This window comes from Centropristis striata, chromosome 14 (assembly GCF_030273125.1).
Source record: "Centropristis striata isolate RG_2023a ecotype Rhode Island chromosome 14, C.striata_1.0, whole genome shotgun sequence".
In the NCBI taxonomy this organism is placed as follows: Eukaryota; Metazoa; Chordata; class Actinopteri; order Perciformes; family Serranidae; genus Centropristis; species Centropristis striata.
The window spans coordinates 33,119,346-33,135,076 of record NC_081530.1 but is presented as its reverse complement, the minus strand read 5'-3'; the positions used below and the strand labels follow the sequence as shown (position 1 = coordinate 33,135,076).

At 33.1% G+C, this 15,731-nt stretch overlaps 1 protein-coding gene across 1 annotated transcript; it reads right to left on the bottom strand.

The window, feature by feature from the left end:
- Positions 1–4,911: 4,911 nt before the first annotated feature.
- lgals17 (galectin 17) lies at positions 4,912–15,157 on the bottom strand. The gene is given in 8 exon segments (XM_059350103.1): positions 4,912–5,477; positions 6,296–6,349; positions 8,214–8,392; positions 9,513–9,603; positions 10,687–10,888; positions 10,890–11,053; positions 13,617–13,663; positions 15,044–15,157. Coding segments are annotated over 8 exon segments (858 nt in total). The 5' UTR covers positions 15,070–15,157; the 3' UTR covers positions 4,912–5,382.
- Between the last annotated feature and the right edge of the window lie 574 nt (positions 15,158–15,731).

Here is a 15,731-nt window from a genome sequence, read left to right as displayed (position 1 = left end):
TGCTCTGTGTAAACACATTTTCAGTGAATATTTGTCACGTGACCGACAAAATTTCCCCAAAAAGACACAAAATGACCCCCCGAAAAACTCGAAAGTTACAAAAAATGACCAAAAAAAGACACAAAATGACCACATAAAGATGTAAAATTATTTTTAAAAATCCACAATATTGTACAAATTGAAGTATTGTCATGTTTCTCTGCTCTATGTAAACAACCTCTCCTCTCAAAATTACCAATATAGACACAAAATGCCAAAAAAAGACAAAAAAATTACCAAAAAAAATACATAAAATTACCAACCAGACACAAAATTACCAGAAAGTCCACATATTCTACATATTGAAGTGTTGTCATGTTTCCAGCCTCTCTTGTCCTCTCCTCTCGGCTCTGTGTAAACAGCCTCTCAAGCAGAATTTAATGTTTTTAACAGGATCTGGTTTATTTTAAATGACACATGTAGAATAAAGACATTCTGACACTAATATCAACATTTAACACAAGTTTTGGTCACTTTTTATAACAGAAACTAAACGGTGGTTTGGGGTTCAGAGGGTTAAACTGCTGTTTGTGTGTTTATGGTAATGGAGGATTTATGTATTTGAGCAACAATAAGAAACAGAACCAGAACCTGTGCAGCGGACTGATGCTGTAAAGATTCTCTGATGATCCTGAAGTCGTTTTGTGCCTTTTTGCTTCGTATCTTCGTGTTCGTGAAGTCGTTCCAACTGTCTGTGGAGCTTAAAACAAAGAATCCTGGAAATATGACACAATGTTTGTTGTTTTATTTCATCTCTTTATTAAATCACACGTTGAATTAAATACTGAACAAACAGAGGGGCTAATACAGCAAGCTAAATACACAACAAAGCTTAATTAGATAAATATTTTACACAATGTTTTGATTGTTATGGTAATAAAATGATCCCTGGTTATTGGTTGAAATCTACAAAATACAGCACTTTGATAGTTTATCATGTAAATCTTTCTACAAGTGAAGAAAACTTTCATTTGAACAACATTAATAAACACAGAATGCATCAAAAATCAGCTCAGAATAGGTCAATACATTTAAAAACATTTTAAAAAAGACGAGATATTTTCTTTGTTTTGTTTTCAATAGCTGTAAAATTATTATACAAAGTCAAAGTACAGACAGACATCATTATCTGTATCATCTATAAGGTGCACTGTTTTATTTTGAAATGACCACTTTTATTATTTTTATTATAAGGAAGTAATTGTTCCTTATTATAATGTCTGGACACGGCCAGTAATCATATTTTTGTGGCTTTTTTATGAGTTGATATAAATGAAACTAAATGTGTTTAATGAGTTTAATTATATAATCTCTTACTGATCACAGTATCATATCAGGACAAAATATCGTACATAACAGTTAAACTTGTGATTTAAACCGCCAGAGTTTAACTCAACCTGGTTCACAAGAATTTAAAAATCACTGCAATCTGTTTTTATGTCATTTTTCACAGCATCCCAACCTTTTTGGGAATCTGGGTCGTACTTATGTGTGTGTGTGTGTTCATCAAAATCTGACCCCGTTGTTGTTCTGTGTTCTCATGAAATTCTCATATCATTTTTAATTTCCCAGTCCAGAAACAAAAAGAAAAGAAGGAGAAATGTTTTCTGGATTTCACAGATAACGTTAAGAACTTTAATTAATAATTATTGTCTGTGCTGGTTGGTGTGTTCAGATGTGTTTGAAGGGCTGCAGTAAAGTTGGAAACTTTCCATGGGAATAAACAGGAATTTATGGGAATAAAACAGGGAATTTACAAAATTGAAGGTTGGCCCTTAAAGTTCACCGTTAAGGATCAACCTTTAAATATTATATAATAGTATTTTTTTGATGTATTTTAGCATAATCTTGACTGAAACAACCAGATTTCATGCTTGCCGCAGGGCTGCTGAGGCCACGCCCACCTTGAGGCCACACCCCTTTAGAGACCACACCCCCGACGTAAGCCACGCCCCCTACATGCACCATGCACTCCTCCATGCATGTCTTTTTTCAGTCATTTTGTGTCTTTCTCTGGTCATTTTTATGTCTTTTTCTGGTAATTTTGTGTCTTTTTTTTGTCATTTTGTGTCTTTTTCTGGTCATTTTTGTCTTTTTTTTGTCATTTTGTGTCTTTTTCTGGTGATGATTTCAAAGTTCTGGAAAAGTCCCATGTTGCATTGCGACACTCCAGCATGTATTCTCATTTTGTGTCTTTTTTGTGGCATAATCTTGACTGAAGCAACCAGATTTCATGCAAGTACACTCATTCACATGCACACAGCTCACTGCTCACTGCAGGGCTGCTGAGGCCACGCCCCTCTCGAGGCCACACCCCTACATAGGCCACGCCCCCTGCATGCACCGTGCACTCCTCCATCACATGCTCAGAAGATTTCTCGAAACACACGTTTCTGATGCTCACATGGTTTGTTCAGCAGGAAAATCTTCATGACTGAAAACCAGTTTTATGATGTTTGAAGCGTTGAAGGTTGGCCTTTAACAGGGAACTTACAAATAGTTCAGGAAATATATATATTTTAGCATAATCTTGACTGAAACAACCAGATTTCATGCACACAACACACTGCTGACTGCAGGGCTGATTAGGCCACGCCCCCTCCAGAAGCCACGCCCCCTACAAGCACCGTGCACTCCTCCATCACGTGCACAGATGATTTCTAAACCCTGGAGACACTTTTGAGCCCAGACGGTGTTGCCAACTCATATAATAGCGTTATATTACTTAACTTGATTATTTTACATTTTAATTTCAGGTTCTCCAACTAATTATATTTCTATTCTGTAGGATTTTGTTGGTAAAGAAATGAAAGATACAATTTTAAGCACTTTATCCAAAATTCAAGCACTTTTCAAACCTTGAAAACGCAACATTAAAATTCAAGCATTTTCAAGGGTTTCAAGCACCTGTAAGAACCCTGATATATGTTTAAGTTAATATAACTTATATTTAGAGACTTTTCAGACCCCTCTAGAGACTCTTTTTCTAAAAAGCGACGAGCGACAAATCTAGCGACATTTTCTGGTGTTTTTGGAGACTTTTGGAGACTCGTTCCTACTCTCCTTAACGAGTAGCACCGTCCCAAAGCACTCACAAGCGGCCCAGTCCTCCTGCTGCAGTCTCTCCCAGCTGCAGTCAGAGCAGGAGACGTTAACTCCTTCACGTCGAGACTTCAAATGAATCGGTCATGCGTGAAGTCGCTGCTGGCTGGTTTACATTCAGAGTCTCTTCTGGGTCACTTTTGCACACATTTGCAGTTCTAAACATATTTAGGGTGTTTTTTTACGCACATTTTGTCTCTTCTTCTCTCCAACAGCATCCATTACAATTACATGCACATGGTCAATTATGCAAATCTAACAACCTTTAGGACAGCCAATAGCTGCTCTCCTTACTGAGGAGTTGGCAGCACTGAGCCCAGAGCTCAAAGACTAAAATAATCTCTGTGGCAAACACGTTTCTGATGCCGACGCGTTCTGTTCAGCAGGATAATCTTCATAAATGAACTCCACTTCTATTAAACGTTAATGCAGACGACAGAAGTGAAATGCACATCGTCCTTTACATCTCGGTTGCATGACAACATCACGACCGTCATGCTTCAGATCGTCTCCGACAAGTTAACTGATGTTTTTGAGAATCTAGAGCATCCATAGCATTATAAATTGTTTATTAACATAATTTACAATCTGCTGAAAAGTCCAACTAGAGTCTGAGAGGACAACAGACAGAGTTCCTGTCTCGTTCAGCCTCTTGTTAGCAGCCTTTTTAAAGTCATTTTACTTCATTTTTGACTGGTTGGGGTCGTTGATATTTGTGTTTGTTGTTCAGTGAAAAGGAAGATTTCCAAACATTCCCAAGATTGATTCCCATGGAAAGTTCCAACCCTTTGCAGCCCTCTGTGTGTGTGTGTGTGTGTGTGTGTGTGTGTGTGTGTGTGTGTGAGTGGTATTTATTCTGCCCTACAAAGTCTAACCGCAGTAACTACATTTTTGGTTGAAATGGAGTTATAACTAAAAATGAACTCCTTGATGTCTGTTTTATCATGTGACAATTTCAATTTTGCTTTATTTCTGATAAATAATGATATAACAATTGCAGTAACTACAAAATCCAGAAAAAAAGTGAGATAAAATTATAGTTTATATAATTAATAAGTTATAAAATGACAAATATAACATTACTTTATAATATTAAGTCTAAAATACACTTTGAATAAGAGTTGTTAAACTCTAAAGATATTTATTTACTAAAAACTAAATATAAAAGCTGAAAGAAGACAACAACATTGTAGTTACTGCTCTCTGTTTTTACATTAATATCAGAACCTTTAACAGCAGGGGTCTCAAACTCTAATTACCTTGGGGACCGCTGGAGGCGGTATCATAATGACCAGAAAAAGACACAAAATTACAAAAAAAAAAGACAAAAAATGAAAAAAAAAAAAAACGAAATTACTTAAAAAAAGACACAAAATGACCAAAAAAAGACACAAAGTTACGAAAAAAGACACTAAATGACTGAAAAAAACACTAAATTACTTAAAAAAAGACACAAAATTACAAAAAAACCCAAAAATACGGAATTACCAAAAAAGACACACATTTTTTTTTAAATGTTAGTCATTTTGTGGGTTTTTTTAGTCATTTTTTGACTTTTTTTTGTCATTTTGTGTCTTTTTCTGGTCATTATTAAAAACAGACACAAAATTACCAAAAAAAACAACAATACGGAATTACCAAAAAAGACACAAAATTATTTTTAAAATGTTAGTCATTTTGTGTCTTTTTTTTAGTAATTTTGTGTCTTTTTTTTAGTAATTTTGTGACTTTTTTGGTCATTTTGTGTCTTTTTCTGGTCATTATTAAAAAAAGACACAAAATGGCCAAAAAAAGTAATTAAAGGGACCTTCCAGACACAACACAGTAAAGTGCCATTCATATAAAACTCACATTAAACTTTCATATCAAGGTGGGGGCCACAAAATATCATCACGAGGGCCACAATTGGCCCGCGGGCCGCCAGTTTGAGACCCCTGCTTTAACCCATTTGGCTGGCCAGTTAAAAACACTTTAAATGAGTTTTTCTCAGTTTTCTCCTGTGTATTTGCTGCAGTTTGACTCTGTGGGGCAGTTCAGACTTATCACATTAAATCACATTCTGCTCGACAACACAACATTTTATCAAACACAAACACAAACTTCACTTCAATCACATCTCACACACATGAATCTGTCTCTCTGACGCTCAGCTTCCCTGGTTTATTACTAAATATCACAAAGTTCAGCTCACAGTGCTGCTATAGTGTGGAGAGAGTTATAAATATGTGCAGAGACATTTTCTCACATGAGATGAAGAATTTGGAGCCTGGTGACCAGAGCAGACAGGAGGAGGAGCAGAGCTGAGCTGCTGCAGGAGGAGGAGGAGGAGGAGGCGCCTGGAGGAGTCACAGGGTGAGTTATTATTATTATTAAACTACAGTTAAATCTCTGTTTCACTGCAAAAAAAAGGGTCTAAAAACAAGATAAAACAGTAAATCTGAGGGAAATGATCTTTTAATTTCACTTGACAAGATTTCTTTCATTCTGAAATTCTGAAAATGATTTCATGTTTGCTAGTTTTCAACAAGTCTGAAGTATTTTAACCCATTTATGGGGAAAAAAATCTGAAAAAAATATTAATGTATGGTGATTTAATATCAGTTTTAGTGTGTTTAACTACAGAAAAAATATAAATGCAATCAAATCAGTTTTGTTGCTAATCTTTAACACATCCAAGACTCTGATCACCACCAAAACCCTCAGCTCCCTATTATTTATTATATGGGGGAAAAATCATTTTTTGTGTGTTTTTTTGGAAGAAATTATGGGAAAATTATAACAAAAATATATAATAAAATATATAAACTGGCATATAAAGGGTTAAACTTCTGAAAATGATTTAATGTTTGGTAGTTTTGAACAAGTCTGAAGTTGTTTAAGAGATTTATGGAAAAAAATCTGAAAAAAATATTAATGTCTGGTGATTTTACAGCAGTTTTGGTGTGTTTTGGGTCACCAGAGGGTCGAACATTTGAGGAGGGTTAAGATTGTTAAATCTAGAAATGAGCATGTTGAAGACTTAAAATAAGAAATAAACTCTTAAAACAAGATAAATGATCTAACACTAGTAAATCTAAGTTTTTTTATCTTGGTAAGAACCAGATAATATGCAGTGTAGATCTGTTTCTCTCCATAAATACAAACGTTTTCTCACCTCGAAGTTCTGTATTTTCCTCCTCAGAAAGACGTTTCAGAGCAGTTGATTTTTCTGTCAAACAGTCAAAAGTTGATGTGAGAAAATGATGCAGAAAAACACAGCTGAGCTTCATTTCACTGACATTTTGAATCCTTTTCATTCTGACCTACTTTAACGCAAATTTGTCTTTTTTGGGTGATATTTTAAAATAGACACAGAAAGCTATATCAAAATGACCAGAAAAAGACACAAAATTACTTAAAAAAGACACAAAAAGACCAAAAAAAGACACAAAATGACCAAAAAAAGACACAAAGTTACCAAAAAAGACACTAAATGACTGAAAAAAACACTAAATTACTTTAAAAAAAGACACAAAATTACAAAAAAATTTAAGTCATTTTGTGCCTTTTTTTAGTCATTTTGTATCTTTTTTTAGTCATTTTGTGTTTGTGTGTACTTTAATGCAAATTTGTCTTTCTTTGAGTGATATTTTAAAATAGAGACACAGGAAGCTGCAGTTTCTTATTTAGCTTCTTCCCCTTTTGTCTCAAGACTCCCTGACACGTCTCGTACTTCTACTATTTATGTCATTGTAGTATCTTAATATTTGCACTTTACATAATTTCACCAGCAACATGTTCTAATAAAGGCCCTCTGAGAGTTAGTGGTTCTCGTTATCAGCTCACAGGAAGTAGAACATCCTGAGGGCAGAACCCTTGTTGCTTTTCCTGCTGTGATAAAAAAACAATAAATGTCTAAATGTGCTGTGAGAAAAGGCCCAATGGTTCTGCAGGTAAAGTTCTGCAGGTAAAGTTCTGCAGGTAATGTTCTGCAGGTAAAGTTCTACAAGTAAAGTTCTACAAGTAAAGTTCTGCAGGTAAAGTTCTGCAGGTAAAGTTCTGCAGGTAAAGTTCTAGTTCTGCAGATAAAGTTCTGCAGGTAAAGTTCTGCAGGTAAAGTTCTGCAGGTAAAGTTCTGCAGGTAAAGTTCTGCAGGTAAAGTTCTAGTTCTGCAGATAAAGTTCTGCAGGTAAAGTTCTGCAGGTAAAGTTCTGCAGGTAAAGTTCTGCAGGTAAAGTTCTAGTTCTGCAGATAAAGTTCTGCAAGTAAAGTTCTGCAGGTAAAGTTCTGCAGGTAAAGTTCTGCAGGTAAAGTTCTAGTTCTGCAGATAAAGTTCTGCAGGTAAAGTTCTGCAGGTAAAGTTCTACAAGTAAAGTTCTACAAGTAAAGTTCTGCAGGTAAAGTTCTAGTTCTGCAGATAAAGTTCTGCAGGTAAAGTTCTAGTTCTGCAGATAAAGTTCTGCAGGTAAAGTTCTAGTTCTGCAGATAAAGTTCTGCAGATAAGTTCTGCAGATAAAGTTCTGCAGGTAAAGTTCTGCAGGTAAAGTTCTGCAGGTAAAGTTCTGCAGGTAAAGTTCTAGTTCTGCAGATAAAGTTCTGCAGGTAAAGTTCTAGTTCTGCAGATAAAGTTCTGCAGATAAAGTTCTGCATGTAAAGTTCTGCAGATAAAGTTCTGCAGGTAAAGTTCTGCAGGTAAAGTTCTGCAGGTAAAGTTCTAGTTCTGCAGATAAAGTTCTGCAGGTAAAGTTCTAGTTCTGCAGATAAAGTTCTGCAGATAAAGTTCTGCAGGTAAAGTTCTGCAGGTAAAGTTCTGCAGGTAAAGTTCTACAGGTAAAGTTCTGCAGGTAAAGTTCTGCAGGTAAAGTTCTAGTTCTGCAGATTAAGTTCTGCAAGTAAAGTTCTAGTTCTGCAAATAAAGTTCTGCAGGTAAAGTTCTGCAAGTAAAGTTCTAGTTCTGCAGATTAAGTTCTGCAAGTAAAGTTCTAGTTCTGCAAATAAAGTTCTGCAGGTAAAGTTCTGCAGGTAAAGTTCTGCAGGTAAGACAGATTTTAGAACCTGCAGCGTTCTCTCTAAATGTGTTGTGGTTCTCTGACCTGTGACGGAGAGCTGCACGGTGCTGACTGTGAGTCCGTACTCGTCTAGAACTTTGTACGTTCCTTCATCAGAGTTCTGTAACTTCTTGACGGTGAGTTTCTCCTCCAGCAGGTCTTTCTCCAGACGATCCGTGTTGTTGTCGCCTCTCATCCACAGAACCGACCACTCAGAGCTGTTCCTGCACAACAAAGGGAGAACCAAAGGAGAACAGGTCAGAGAACGTCAGCCAGTTTCTGCTGCTCAGAGAGTTATTTTACAGAAATTAACTGCATTAAATTACACATTAATTTATCACAAATATTAACCATAAAATAAGCTGGGAAGCTGACGGCTTTAATTAAGTCATTAATTAATAATTTCATTTATTAAAATATATAATTTTAATATTATTAAATTGCTTAATTGTCTAGAATGCTAAATTACAGTGAATTATATGTAAAAAAAAATACAAATATTATTATTGCTGGATTAAAAATGAAGGCAAGTTTTCAGTTTTATTACATTAAACTTTAAATTTAAGGTAAAAAATAAAGTAAAATATTAATTAGAATATTTAATTATCCTACAAAAAAAGATGTATTCATATATATTTTAAATACAGGTATTAATGTATATTATTTGTAGTATGTAATATGTCATAATATGTAAATTATCTGTAAAATAACTTTTCTGCCAGTTTTTATTTTTTAAAGATTTTTTTAACAGTATAAAGCAACATAACGGCATAAAAACGGTCTGAAGTGCCTCGTTAATGTTTGGTTTCCTCTGTTCCTCAGTTAGATGAGTTCATAATAAAACGTCTTGTTGTTTCTGATGTGGCGCTAAAACCAGAACGTAGTTTCATGTTCCAGCAACGAGTCACGACGAGAACACAAAGACCAAACATCAAACTAATGAAGCGTTTGATTCCATAAACAGATCGACCGACTGGAAAGTTTCCTTCATCAACTTTTGTCTTCTTTCCAAACCCACATGCTTCTTTATTTAGACTTTTATTGTGAAGGCAGACTTCACCAGATGACTCAGAACCTTTAATCCGAGTCTCCGTGACGCAAACAGACGTTTCCTTGGTTCGTTTTAGGGGAAAATCAAAGAATCAGAGTCGGCGTGATGAGGGGGCCGAGACCAGACCAGACAGAAGAGAAGAAGAAGAAGAAGAAGAAGAAGAAGAAGAAGAAGAAGGAGAAGAAGAAGAAGAAGAAGAAGAAGAAGAAGAAGAAGAAGAAGAAGAAGAAGGAGGAGAAGAAGAAGAAGAAGAAGAAGAAGAAGAAGAAGAAGAAGAAGAAGCAGCAGCTGACCTGCCGTAGAACACGACCCTCATGGAGTGAGTCGTGTACAGGTCCAGGACCAGGTCCTCACCTGGACCTCCAGTCTTAAAGGACTTGTGGTCTACAGGGGAGAAGAAACAAACTCAGCATTAATAAATAAAATAAAAATAAAAATAAAAAAATTAGTCCATATCATCTTTCATAACATCCTGTGAAATAATAATAATTAAAAAAATAAATAAATAAAAATAAATAAATAATAATAATAATAATAATAATAATAATAATAATAATAATAATAATAATAATAATTAGAATTTAATTTATTTAGAAAAAAAAAATTATTCACACACATTATTTTATTTTTTTTAATTTATTCAATATTTGCTGAGAAGGTTTTTAGTGTGATGTCTTTTTTTCCTTCATAGGATTGCATAGGTCATAATGATTCAGAAAAACGACTTTATTGTTTTATTTATTTAATTTCAATGAAAAATGGTGTTTTATTAATTAATTAATTATTTTTTATAATGCATTTTTTTGTGTGTTTTTTAATGAAAAATGTTGTGTGAAATATTTTTGTTTACATTTTTTTAATTTAAATTCTGTTGTTTTCCATAATTTTATCTTGAAGATACAAAAAATGAACAGACATAATTTAATTTTTAAAATTTTATTTCATTTCGGGGTTTTTTTTTATGAAAAATGTGTAAAATTATGAAATATGAAAAAAAAACTAAATTAATAATTTAAATAATATTTCACGCAACATTTTTCATTTTAAAAAAACTGAAATTAAATTAAATAAAAAAAATTAAATAATGTCTGTTAATTTTCTGTATAATCAAGATAAAATTGTGGGGGAAAAAACAGAATTTTAATTTGAAAACAATTTAAATAAAATATTTCACACAACATTTTTCATTAAAAAACAACAACCCTGAAATGAAATAAAATTAAAAAAATTAAATTATGTCTGTGAAATCCTATATTTAATATATAAATATTTTATTTAAATGAATAATTTAGTTTTCTTTTTCATAATTCCTAATGAATCCCTATAGATGAAGCTGTAAATCCTCCCCAGTATGTGAGAGCTGGTGTAAAAACCTGATAACTAAATAAATCTAATAACTAAATGAGGACCTGATAAATAAATAAATCTAATAACTAAACCAGGACCTATATATATACCGGGACTGACCGTTGACGGAGAGCCTGACGCTCTGGATGAAGACCCTGGTCTTGGCGGCCCTCTGGCCCTCCACCACCATGAAGCTCTCGTACCTCCCGGTGTCCCCCACCTGGACGTCGGTGATGATGAGGGAGCAGTCCCCGGAGCCCAGGCGGTCCCGGGGGACCTCGGCGCGGCCCTCGAACTCCTCCGCCTGCCACTCCTGGTCCCCCCCGCAGCTCGAACACCGTGTCGGAGGGCGTGGCCCACTGCACGTGGCAGGAGGGCGGAGCCTCGCGGCCCAGACGCTGCAACCAGCTGCAGGGCAGCACCGCCTGGTTCCCCACCTTGTAGCTGACGCTCAGCAGGTGGGAGGAGGAGGAGAGGGAGGAGGACTCTGCAGGAGGAGAGCAGGAGGTCAACATTAACACACTGAGGTCTAAAACTCCTGGAAATACTCCTGTAAAACCTCTGGGAGATTTTAAAATAAGCCCCTAAAACCTGAAGTTTTCCTGTAAATCCAACAGAAGTGTCTCTCTTCTAGTAAATAATAGATTTTATATATATATTTATTCATTTATTATATTTTTAATAGATTTTCAGCCTCTGTAGCAGATAGAAAGGAAATTCATAAAGTATCTGAGAGCTTATAGCTGTTATATCTGAGCTCCAATATAGTCGTCTTCACCATGATTTCAGTTCTGGAAAAGTCCCATGATGCATTGCGACACTCCCACATGTATTCTCATTTTGTGTCTTTTTGTGTGTTTTTTTAGTCATTTTGTGTCTTTTTGGTCATTTTGTGTCTTTTTGTGTGTTTTTTTAGTCATTTTGTGTCTTTTTTGGTCATTTTGTGTCTTTTTGTGTGTTTTTTTTAGTCATTTTGTGTCTTTTTTGGTCATTTTGTGTCTTTTTTTGGTCATTTTGTGTCTTTTTTGGTCATTTTGTCTTTTTTTGGTCATTTTGTGTCTTTTTTGGTCATTTTGTGTCTTCTTTTTTTTGTCTTTTTGTTTTTTAGTCATTTTGTGTCTTTTTTTTTATGAGAGCTCTGAAATATAAATGCCCCAGCCAAAAATAGTTTATTTATATGGAAAATAACTACATTTTGTTGTGTTTTTTCTTTGAAAAACCGTGACATCATGTAATTTAACCGGCATTTAAAGGGTTAAAATCCTCAAACTAACAGGTTTATGCAGGAAAAAGTAAAAAGAAATATGAATCTGTAAAGTTTTTATAGCATTTTCAGGGTCTGAAAGGGTAGTAAATGTGTACACAGTGTATTATTATTATTATTATTATTATTATTATTATTATAGACCCATTAGAAACATTGAAATTTGAATTTCAAAATATATCAAGAAAAAAAAAACATCTTACAAAAATCATGTCATTTGCAGCATCACCGCCAAAATTATTACCCAAATAAAAGTGAAAAATGATTCTCCTAAAGACACTCGTCTAAACGTGGAATTAAAACAAGTGAAAATGAAACGCCACTTTTGTGTTTTCTGTCCAGATCGTCTCTGAACAGAGACATTTGGGGTCCTACCCTAAGAACATGTGATGTTTTTTAATTAAAATATGCAATTTAACATCAATTTTGAACCATTTTTATTAACATATATGTGTTTAAAAGAAGCTAGAGCAAATTATAAACAAACAAGCTGAGTTTTGAGCTTCTTGTTTGCTACATTAGCTGCTGTGTCAGAGCCTTATAATATAATATAATATAATATAATATAATATAATATAATATAATATAATATAATATAACATATCCAGCATCCATCCATTCTCGTCCGGTTATCCGGGGCCGGGTCGCGGGGGGCAGCAGGCTAAGCAGGCTCCTCTCCCCAATATAATATAATATAATATAATATAATATAATATAATATAAATGATAGTCCCAGTCAGTGTGAACATTGTGTTGTTTGTCCTGTTTTAGTTGTCGACAGCTCAGCCACAGAAACCAGAGTTTCCTGAACCGTCACATATTTCATCTTAATGATTGTTTGAGGCAAAAGGTCAAATAATAATAATAATATTTTCCTCTTTAGTTTCTCATTAATCATGTGATAACCTCCTGAACTGATCCGGGTCACTAACCGCTGAGGAGGCCAGTTACAAAACCAGACGGGGAGATTTATCTGTTTACAGACTGTTAGAGCTGAGAAAACAATCCTGAAATTAACTGTATCTGTGTTTTTAACAGGGTTTTTTTTTCTTTTACTTTTTAGTGAAAAAAAAAAAAAACTTTTATTACATTATTAAGCATAAAATGGGAGTTGAAATCTGTAAATAGTTTTTTTTTAATGAATTTAAGTAATTATTAATTAAGAAATTAATTTAATCATTTCATTTATCAAAATAAATATATATATATATATATATATAATTCAATTTCTTAATTGTCTTGAATGTTTAATTACAGTGAATTATATGTTAAATATAAATATTTGCTGTTTTATCACAGTAAAACTTTAAATCTAATGTTAAAAAATAAAAATAAAGTAAAAAGTTTGGTGGCAAAAGCAAAATAAAAAAAAATAAAAAATAATAATAATAATATATATATATATATATATATATATATATATATATATATATATATTTTTTTTTTTTTTTAAATACAGATGTTTACTGTATATTATCCATATTTTAAAGGGTTGTTTTTGTTTTTGTTTAGAAGAATGTAATTGAACATTTTGTCCCTGCAGTAATAACTCCGTCTCCTGCAGTCGATGCAGCATCAATAATGTGTTTTAATGTGATTTAGACTAAATGTTTTTAATCTCAGTTACACTTCGGCCTTGATGTGTTTCAGCTGATGTTTAGACTAAACAAAAGTCAGCAAGTGTATCTGTTAATCAGCAGCTTTGCTGACTCGGTGATTTCTGAACAAGTTTCAGCCTGTTTTAAACCTTGAAGCTGATCTGCAGACAGAAACAGACTGAACTCACCAACTAAAGCACCAAACAGCAGCAAGAGCTGAAGATTCACCAGAAACCTGAAACACAGAAACAGATTCATGAGAAACACTAAACCTGCTTCATCTTTTTATAATAATCACCTGGATGAACCTTTAAAATCTGGTAAACTACAAAACACCACATCAACATTAAACTGACTCCCTAGTCTGAAATTATTTTGTTTAATAAGATATAAAACAGAGAAAAGCGGGAAGTTTCTATATTTTAGAGGCTGGAAATATGATTTTGTAGAATAATTTAATAAAAAGGATTTATATATATATATATATATATATATATATATATATATATATTATTATTATTATTATTATTACAAATGTATTGAATAAGATTTGTGTTTAAGGTGAAAACATTTTTTCCACAGGTGTGAAAATTTTTTCGGACATTATTTATTTATCAATTTCATTTCAATGTTTTTTTTAATTTTAATTTATTTTATTTTATTTTAATGTTTGTTTGTTTTTTTATTAAGAACTTTGTTTTCTTTTGTCATTATTCTTAATTTTATTTTCATGATACAGAAAAACTAACCAACATTTTTTTATTTCATGTCAATATTTTTTTTGTTTTTTTTAATGAAAAATGTTGAAAAACATTTATTATTATTATTATTATTATTATTATTATATTATAATAATAATTATTATTATTATATTATAATAATAATAATAATAATAATTTAATTTAAATCTTTATTTTTTATTTATTTTTTTCCTGAAAATGTGTGAAATCTATTTTAAAAAGTTAAAATTTGTTTTTTTTCATATATTTTTTTATTAATAATACATTAAAAAAACAGAAATTATTGAATTTTGCACATTTATTCAACAAATGTTCCACTTCTAATGCAGGGCGGGGTCACACATGATGATAGTGTATATATATATAATTATATATATAATTATGGTGTGATGGCAGTTTGCTCTAACATGTTATTAACTCAGTGAGTCAGTGAAGATAAATCATCTTCACATGTTTATTCTTCATATTTTCAGCAGCTGAACTCAGTTATCTCTGATTATTCTCATGTGGTTTGAATATTCTCCGCCTCTCTGATCTCATCTGATCACAAAGTTTCGTTTCTGGACATTTGATGATTTCTGAATAATCGAAACGGCTGCAGGGCGTCACTGCGCTCTGCAGCCGTTTCAGTTTCACAATAAAAGCATGCTCAGTGAGCTGCTCGTGCTTTTATTCTGTAAATATTCATATTTACTCCTGCAGCATGCAATCCTATTTTCTGTATTTAAATCAAGAAATACATTTGTGATTATTCTGCAGAGAAATACATATGGAAATAATAATAACTGTAAAATAAAAATAATAATAAAAAGGATAAACTCGCTGTAAAGGAAGGTTTTGGTTATTTTTCAGAATAAAGTGCTCGTGTGTCTCACCGCTGTGTCTTGTTGACGGCCGTCATGATGTCCGCTGGTTGGAGACTTAGTCCAGTCCTCCTCTTCGGCTCTGCTGGAGTCTGATGCGGTTCTGAGTCTGTTTACTATCAGGTCTCACTTCTCTTCATCAGCTGGGAGACTTAGGTTTCGACTTCCGGTAGGCGGAGTACAAAATAAAAGCACCTTTTGATTGACAGCTTTCATTTATTTAGTGTTTTTTGACTGTAATTTGTTTTATCAATGTTATTGTAGTCCACGTCTTGAAATATATATATATATAGGGGAAAAATAGGATTTTATTTTATTAATAAACAGTCTTAATGATGCAGAAAAACTAACATTATTTTATTTTTTAAATAAAAAAAAACAAAAGCACCGTTACATTGACAGCTTTTATTTATTTAGTGTTTTTTGACTGTAATTTGTTTTACCAATGTTATTGTAGTCCAGGATTTTAAAGATATATATATATAAGTGTGTGTGTGTGTGTGTGTGTGTGTGTGTGTGTGTGTGTGTGAAAAATTAAGATTTTATTTTATTAATAAACAGTCTTAATGATGCAGAAAAACTAACATTATTTTATTTTTTAAATAAAAAGATAAAAGCACCGTTAGATCGAGAGCTTTCATTTATTTAGTGCTTTTTGACTGTTACTATATTAATGTAATATTGTTGAAGAGATATCTTT